The sequence below is a fragment of the Pituophis catenifer genome, unplaced genomic scaffold (genome assembly GCF_029215685.1).
Source record: "Pituophis catenifer annectens isolate HBS135680 unplaced genomic scaffold, rPitCat1.0.hap2 SCAF_2, whole genome shotgun sequence".
Classification (NCBI taxonomy): domain Eukaryota; kingdom Metazoa; phylum Chordata; class Lepidosauria; order Squamata; family Colubridae; genus Pituophis; species Pituophis catenifer.
Genome location: NW_027256882.1, coordinates 85,934,216 through 85,943,383, shown reverse-complemented (window position 1 = coordinate 85,943,383; position 9,168 = coordinate 85,934,216). Strand labels below are relative to the sequence as shown.

The 9,168-nt window shown below is 37.8% G+C and overlaps 1 protein-coding gene across 1 annotated transcript; it reads right to left on the bottom strand.

Moving 5' to 3' along the window:
* Positions 1–2,488: 2,488 nt before the first annotated feature.
* On the bottom strand, positions 2,489–9,131 carry TMEM115 (transmembrane protein 115). Its single transcript, XM_070933720.1, has 2 exons — positions 7,800–9,131; positions 2,489–4,044 (listed from the first exon to the last, which is right to left on the bottom strand). The coding sequence occupies exons 1-2, from the start codon at positions 8,651–8,653 to the stop codon at positions 3,837–3,839; spliced, it is 1,062 nt and encodes a 353-aa protein (XP_070789821.1). The 5' UTR covers positions 8,654–9,131; the 3' UTR covers positions 2,489–3,836.
* Between the last annotated feature and the right edge of the window lie 37 nt (positions 9,132–9,168).

Here is a 9,168-nt window from a genome sequence, read left to right as displayed (position 1 = left end):
CGTAGAGGACTTTCTGCATGTGAAATACAATAGATTGTTAACAGAGTTTTGAAGTTTAGTTTTGTTGTTGGTTTTACCTGTTAACTGATTTTTTTTTTACAGTAATTAAGAGGGTAGGTCAAATTAGTTGGGCAAATAGAGCTGTAGAAGTTTATAAATTGTAGACTTGTTTTGCAAGCAGAATACTATTATTGTTGAAATATATCAGTGTTCAACTGGGGGGACAATATATGGGTATGTTTTTATACACTTTGTCTCAGTTTTGTTTTGGGGGGTGACATTGGAAATAGAGGAATTATAATATTATTATTGAATTATTAATTATAACAGAGGAATTATTGAGTCTGTTATCTGAGCCTCTATAACTATCTGGTTTGGTTCTGCAACCCAACAAGACAGACACAGACTTCAGAGGATAATTAGAACTGCAGAAAAAACAATTACTACCAACCTGCTTTCCATTGAGGACCTGTATACTGCACGAGTCAAAAAGAGGGCTGTGAAAATATTTACAGACCCCTCACATCCTGGACATAAACTGTTTCAACTCCTACCCTCAAAACGACACTATAGAGCACTGCACACCAGAACAACTAGACACAAGAACAGTTTTTTCCCCAAACGCCATCACTCTGCTAAACAAATAATTTCAACACTGTCATACTATTTACTAAGTCTGCACTACTATTAATCTTGTCATCGTTCCTATCACCCATTTCCTCCCACTTATGACTGTATGACTGTAACCCTGTTGCTGGTATCCTTACGATTTATTGTTTCTTTCCTAATATGATTTGATTGCTTATTTGTACCCTATGACTATCATTAAGTGTTGTACCTTATGATTCTTGACGAATGTATCTTTTATGTACACTGATAGCATATGCACCAAGACAAATTCCTTGTGTGTCCAATAAAGAATTCCATTCCATTCCTTTGGAAACAAAATAATTAAAAACAGCTCATAGAGAGAAACTGGTCCAAGGTCATCCAGGTGCTTTGTGCTTAAGGTAGGACTAGAATTCAGTCTCTTGGTTTCTAGAGGGTTACCTTAACCACTTCACTAAACTGGCTCTCTATTTCTAATTCACAGTAGTCAACCTGTAACCAAAAGTCTTTCATTAAGAACTTATTTTTTATTAATGGTCTAAGACGGGTGTCAAACTTGCGGTGACACGTTGTCACGTGACATATGACAAATTCCCCACCTTCAGGGGTGGGCATGGCCAGCGCATGACACATCCGGCCCATGGGCCGCGAGTTTGATACCCCTGGTCTAAGATTTCATCCAGAACTACAGTGTTGTAAATACCAGGTTGTCTAAACCATCCAAAAAGTGATCCAGATTTTTAAAGTGATTTAGAAAATTAATCCATTTAGGATTTATAAATGGATTTAAAAATCTAAGTTGAAAAAGTCCTTTTATACGTGCACAAATCACTAGTTTTGAATCTTTTCAAATTAAATCCAATATTAATTATTCTAGTCAGAGATTGATACAGCAACTCAAACTGACTTCTTAGACTGCCTATGAACTCAAATTTCTGAATTTAATTTTCAGATGGTCAGTCCTAGCTTTTCACATATTTTTTGACTTTTCTAATATATAAGAAATATATTAGAAACAACTTTCTCACTTAACAACATAAATTTTAGGCTCAATTGTGGTCATACGTTGAGAATTACCTGTATACTTTTGAGAACTGCTTTTCCACCAAGAAGTTGGCAAATTTCTCCCTCATTACTAACCTTAAAGCATGATCAAGTCAACATGATACTATGATTACCCTGTTTTAATCAGCATCATTTCTAATTCAGCTGTTATAGGGATGCATTATACAAGGTGAATTTCTTCCACAGAAATAATTCCATGCAGATTACTTTTTACATTCAGTGGAAGGAAAACACAGCAGTATTTCAAAATATGTAAGGACAATTTAATTCTTTCTTCTCTGTTTTTATTTTTAGAACAAGTACACAATGATGGCAACTCATCAGTGGGGTTTTCTTATTGGTGCACATAAGAAATTCATATTGGGTAAAGAAGCATTAAGACCTAAGAAGTAGACAGGTATTCAATCCTGGAAATTTTAAAGATCAGATAAGCAAAACAATTAGGAGACAGCTACAGTTGGAAACACTGAACTTTAAGATATCATGGTTCAGTTTTTTACTCAAGCTTTCAAGTTCAAAATGGACAGTATTTATTATGCAGGATTTCTGTAGTGAAATGGGATGAGGAAGTGAACAAGGATGTACATCTTGATCAGACAGGGCTTAATTCTACAAAAGAAACAAGACTCTTAACATTCAGGAGTTTGCATGTTAAAGACTTCACAGACAACATTTGTTACTGCATTTTAACATCCCCTCATGTTAACAATACTGATTGCAATGAAAATGATTTTGTGAGCTCTTTTGCAACTAGGAGCTAACATGGTCAAATGATGAATGATGGGAGGTTTAGAAAGCCAATCAAGAGGCACTCTTTGAAAGAACTGTTTATTGATACTGAAATCTGTGTTTTACTTCTTGGTTGACAAAAAAAAATCATGGTCCTTTAAAAAATATCTTAACATTTTCACACATTCTCTTTCCATTCTTTTAAGTGCTACCTAACCCAGTTCTTCACCTTTAGTTGGCTATCAAGGCAAGAAATCTCAGAACTTGTTGCCCCACATAAAAAAATATCTCAGCCCAAAGGAAAGGAGGTTAATGATCTCACCAAACAGAAAAATTAGGCATCAAAGGAATTGTCAGTCTCCTGCACACACACACACACACACACACACAAAAAAAAAAAAAATAGAATAGTAGTAGTAGTATGCAACCTACTGTGGCAAAAATTTACCCGTGGTGTCTTGAATACATTGGTTGCCCATTAAAGACAAAAGCTGCTTTATACTTTGAACAATTGTAAATGGAAGTGAAGAAAAACAAATCAAATTTCCTTTTGGAGTCCTATGGAAAGTCTCAGACAATGCTTTCCTATCCAGTACAGTATTAACTGGCAATCTAGAAGCAAGCTGCAGCCTGCATCCTTTCACTTAAAAAAATCAGCAATGGCATTACTATTATTAAAAGGGTTTAACTGCTGCCTCTACAAGAGGGAACTTAACAGTTTTATTTGGCAGGATTTAAAATTATGAAACCCATGAATATTGGAAAATAAAAGTGAGTAACAAAGATCTTTTTTGCTTATTTAATCAATATTAAATTGCTTATTTCAATCAATAACTAATTCTGAAAGAAAAAAAAGACGACAAATAATCATTGACAACAATCACTGCCACCAAGTAAAACTGCAATCGATGAGAATGCTGTACATTCGAAGGGGTTGTTCTGTGATATTTTCGTTGGGTTTATGTGATAATTTAGCATTCAGAACTCAAAGAAGAGCAGATTCGTCAGATTGGAGAATACAAGACTCCATTCAGATTAACCAGAATTGCCATTAAAGGAACTAAACACAAGCATTGTGTTAATAGCCACAATGGCAGCTGTAGGCTGGGGCAAATTTTATAGGTCTTTTTAAGGAGATGCTCCTTATTGAGCTGTATCCTCCTTCCTCCCCTGCCAGTTCTGAGAAGTTCTTAATTTCAAAACCTTTTTGAAGAGATGAAACAACTTCTCAGGTCAGTTCGACAATTCAGTTTTCACCAAAAGAGTCCTAAGACCTGGCAAAACCACAGGTGGCTCACAAATGCTGGAGGAAGTAGCCGGGAGGCATAGTGTTTTGTTCCTGCAAAACAGGGAACGCTACAAGGGAGGGCAGGTAAAGGATCATTAGCAGCTCTGATATGCAGGAGCAGGCAGGAGATGTAAATGCTTCATGGTCACAATTGAGAAGGGGCATCATCAAAGGTAATGAGGCTGGATTCTTGGCTGGAAGCTTTTCCAACACTGGCAGAGTCCCGGCTTTTTTCAGGTAGCAAGGGAGTATCGGCCTTGGTATTTTCTTCATCTTCATCCTCCATACTGGGCCAGGCTGACTGATCTTCCACACGCTTCAATCGTTCATTCAGTGCCTTTAGAGCCAGTTGTCTACAGAATGAAAAAAATGGTGCAAAGTTTGAACAGTCTATCAGGCATTCCACGGAACAGGAATTTTCTAGTATTAGTTAGTGAAGAGACTAAAACCACTTTAAAACTCTGGGGATATAAACAGCTCAAGACTGAAAACAATTCTTCTTCCCCCCCATCACATCCATCTAATGCAGACGATGAGTGTTTTGTCACGTGCACTATATAGATTCCTCCACATTAATATCTACAGCAATATCCATTTAACATATATTATCTATTAATATCTTTAACTCTTCATTTGCCCACTCACTGATGACAACTATTAGTCAGGTCTCTAGTAATGTATCTGTCTTCATTCTTAACAGTATGAAAATAGATTGTCTTTCAATATAAAATGCTAACATTTAATATAGCCTTATTCAAGTTGACACTGTCCCGATGTGTGACACTTGACGTTTCTTAAGAGCATAACCCCTGGTGGAAAGCATGTTACAATAATGCAGTTACTAGTTCAGGTTGCAGTTTACATACAGTGTTGCTTCAAAGTATTTATAGTTTAAAGAAAATGCACTTATTAAATTATTAAAAAAATAAACAGTTCAATACGATAACTCAAGAACAAGAGTAACAGTGCAGTAGTATAACTCTTATTTTATTGATCTATTAAAGCAATCCCATTCATGGGCTACATGCTTCATTATATACTATATAAAATTTCAATCTATTCAATCTCATATAATTATAACAAAATGACTGATTTGTTTTATACATAAGGGTTCTACAGCTTTGCTAGACAATCAAGCATTCCATACTGATTTTTTTCAAGGAAAAGATGAAGTGAGAGAAAGTTTGCTCTGGTGGCCCTGCCATGCAATCTTGATCTTTCTCTCTTAAGGAAAGGACCAGAGAACATGATAAGTTTACAGTTATTTGGCAGCTTCCCCTCCCCAACCCCCTTTGTTTTGTTCTAAGGCAGGAAAGGTAAAGTTCATCAGTTTGGCTCTGCATTTCTGGGGTGTCTTTCTGTGCAGTTGTCCAAACTCTGCTTTCACAGTGGAATTCAGAAGATAGCAGGGATAATAATGAAGTAGTCCAGGGTGTTGTTACTGACTGAATCTACATGTGCTTTGTTAAGACTCTCACAAACAATCCAAAATAAAAGTTTTAATAGAAAATACAGTGTTAAATATCTACAAATGTTAATTTGATTGGGCTTGAGGTCTACTTGTTTCTACCCCACAGTGCTTAAGGTTTCAGTCAAAGAACATTCTTAGCCAAATTTGTGCTTAGTGCTCTTGTTATCATGTTACAAGTACATAAAATAATTCTGGTAACAAACTTGTCAACGTAGTAATTCACTTAATCATAAAAGGGATGACTAATTTGCTCGTATTTGCAAGTATTAGTTTGTGATTCACAAGTGCAAAGTATTCAGAATATATTGTTTTATAAAATCACAATGGAATAGAGGAGGAGAAAACAATTTTCTTTTAAAAAAATTAAAACCTAAGAAAATAATTCACTGTGCACTGAATATATTTGCTTTTAACTGAAATTTCTCTTAGGGTAATGAAAAGTAGTTTCCCCCTTTTCCCTTATGACACAGGAACAAGTACTCCAACTCTGTATTTATTCTGCATTTGTATTGACTGTTCAGAAACCACAGTAACAGCAGAAAGCATTTATACTACAGGCATAAGAGAATGTGAGTTGAAATATCTAAATTACAACAGATCAAATAGTTATGCAAGGGAGCTCAGAAGTGCCTGCAAAGGCAATTAACCGAAAGCACATCTACAAAATACACATTTTTAAACTTTTAAAAATAGATATAATAGTTTGGCCTTATAAATAAAAACTCTTAAAATTGAGCTTCACTTTACATAATTACATTTCCTATCCAGGTTATGTAATGTTTAATATTGTTAATACAATAAAACTATTAACTACTCCTCAAACTGATTCTGTCCTGTTTTGCTCCACTATATTCATATTAACTTCACAACATAATAATTTAAAGTAATGTTTTCTTTAATACAATTAACCTGCTGAGGTGAAAAACAGTATAATGTATAAGAGTTACTTAAACTTTTGAACAAGATCAAAACTTTCCAGATTTTAAACTCAAAATAATCAGAACTAAACAAAAAGGGCAGAGTTTTTAAATGCTTTAGATCAGGGATGTCAAACTTGCGTCATCACGGCATTGTCACATGATGTATCACAACTTTTCTCCCCTTCGCTAAACTGGGCGTGGCCAGTGCGTGATGCATCCAGCCAATGGGCCGAGAGTTTGACACTCCTGCTTTAGATGTACAGATAGTCCTCAACTCACGACCACAATTGAGCACAAAATTTCTGTTGCTAAGATAGTTAAATGAGTTTTGCTCAATTTTACGACCTTTCTTGTCACAGTTGTTAAGTGAATCATGCAGTTGTAAAGTCAGTAACACAGTTCTAGTTAAGTGAATTTGACTTCCCCATTGACTTTGTCAGGTCACAAAAGGGGTCACATGACCCAGGACACTGCAACCGTCATAAATACATGCCAGTTGCCAAGAACCTTGATCACATGACCAAGGGGATGCTGCAACAGACGTGTGAATAGTTATTTTTTTCAGTGCCATTGTAACTTTGAATGGTTGCTAAATGGATGTTTGTAAGTTGAAGACTACCTGTGTACCAGAAGTCTAACATATGTACTGTGAATTTCCAAGTCTACAATTCCCTTTACCAAGTATAAATTGCAAAGTAATGTCCTTTTGGCTCTTTTTAGACATTTTTTGGTGAATGCCATACTTAGACAAAAAAGGCCAGGTTTAAACTCTAAACAATGCATATATAGTTAGGATGCATTCACTTACTTGTGTGAAGTTCCCAGTTAATTCAATGGATCATTTTTAAGCGTTTAGACATAATTTTTATGGAAAAAGCAAACAATGTAGAGGCAACCTTTTGATTTCATACACACAATCATGTGAAATTTTCTTAGCAGTATTATAGAAGTAGCTTACAAATGCTTTCTCCTGAAATAGTTTATTTTCAAACCTAGTCCTTTGCAAGTTTAAATAATGCAATCAGTACTGTTAATAAACTGCAGAATCCATTGGCAAATTTTAACTACAGTGCTGTAAATAGTAATAATAAACTCACTGCATAGTATTCGATTCTGCTGACTACTGTGAGATTACCTTTATATAAATATGTAACCCCATAAAAGTCTGAAAAAGAATTATTTAAATCTATGTTTAAAAATAAACTTTCTTACAACTCACTTTTCCTAGTGTTGGCAATACTGACAATAGAAAGTCTAAAGAAGTAAGCTGGAGGCCTCATTAAAAGAATTCAGCTGGATTCACAGTTCTCTTGAATCTCAACTATAACTTCTTGTTCTGGTTTAAATATTCTCCCTCTCCTTTGCTGCAAAGAAAAGGAATTGTTTTAAAATGCACAGGAACAGGAGAGATTATCTTTTCACTCTTACTTTTGCTTTGCATGCATCAACTTGGAAGGGGATTGGTATCTTTGATAGAATATTCTGAAGACAGAGCTCTCAGTAGCAGTCGAACAAACAAGAAAGCTCAATAAATCAAAGGTATATTTTTTTTTCTCAAATACATAAGGCACATAAATATAAAACTTCAATTTAAAAAGGGACTATTTTCAATAGTTCTATCTTGGAAAAGTAGCAACAGTTCACTTAGTTCCTCCCTTTTCCTTTCCAACACAGATCACATAAAAGTTTAACCTAGATGTATTTCAAGAAAAATTACCTCCTTCGTTCAGCATCCTGAGGATCTGTTCCCGGCAAGCTGATAGTAATAGAAGAAGGGGCTCCAACATCATAACGTTTCACTGTTTTCCGGCAGACTTTCACTTTGACTAAGATGGTGTGCACAAGATTGGCCAGCAAACCAACCACAGGTTGTAGGATCTCAGGGAAGAATGTGGCAAATGCAAAATGGTCTGACATATCGCCACGCCCTCGGCTATGCCTCTGGTAAAAACGCAGGTATACCCAACTGGAAAGGACCCCAAAACCATACGAAGCCAAAATGTTGCTTTCAATAAGAGTGGTCAGTCTCAAAACTGAAAGAATGAGAAGCAAGAGCATGGGAACAACTTTCATTCGCACCTGAGGTATCTTTAAGACAGTACTGTCACCCATGGTTTGCTTGAGGGCCACCAAGACACCGCCAAGGAAACCCAGCATTCCATAAATGCGAACAGAAAACAAGTAAGGCAGACTGAAGGTCGCCATGTAAGTAAGAAGATAAGCAAAGGCCCCCAGAAGCCCAACTGAAATATTCACCACTGCAAAAAAGATCAAAAGTTCCAGGGCGCCCCAGAGCGGCTCCAGCAACCTCCCTGCCACCACTATAGTGGCCAGGCTTACGCCCACATCCCAAATATGCTTTTCCACCAGGCTGTGGGTTGCCAGCGTCCATATCCAAAAGTTGGGTGGGAAGAGATATCCGGGGGTCACACCAAGTCCAAAGACCGTGTCTACAGCAAAGGAGAGAAGGTAGAGCAAAATGACAATGGCACATATAGATTTGACGACTACACTGGTGCTGGCTAACACAGCCAGGAAATGCTGTCTTGCTACCGGCAGGTATCTGTTCATGTTTCCCCTTCGGAACCGCCGTCCCACCAGTCCAGAGAATTCGAGCCAAGAATCTGGCTTAGGGATGAAGATCCGGTGGCCCGGAAGCCTTTCTCTTTCCTTAGCGCAAACGCCTTCTCCGCTCCGTCATCTTTTGCCACATCGCACCCAAACGGAGTTGGGAGTCGGGTTCGAAATGGACGGCATCCGTTCCCCAGCGCCCAGCTTTCCTTCGCTTCTGGAGCCACGGAGCCGCTTTCCCCGCAGCACCTTTAGGCCACCTCGTCCCACCGAAAGAGCCAAAGCGGCTTCTCGGGAGAGAGGGGCTGGCCTTTTAGCGCCTAACAGACGGCCAAGGCTCCACTGGGCCGTTTTGAAGCAGCAGGAGATGGAAGCGCTCGCAGCCCCATTCAAGCCGACGGCAGGAGCGGAAGGTTGCCAAGGAAGGCCTCGCTTCGGCCTCTCTTCGCCGGAAGGAGAGATCTCCCCCCCCCCACCACCTGCCGAGTCGCTCTCTCGAGGCCGACGCCCGGCGG

Excerpts from the sequence above, each read along its gene's own strand:
- TMEM115 (XM_070933720.1), bottom strand. The coding sequence starts at position 8,653 with ATGAACAGATACCTGCCGGTAGCAAGACAGCATTTCCTGGCTGTGTTA. Across the intron at positions 4,045-7,799 it reads CAGGATGCTGAACGAAGGAG|ACAACTGGCTCTAAAGGCAC; the intron begins GTAATTTTTCTT and ends TTCATTCTGTAG.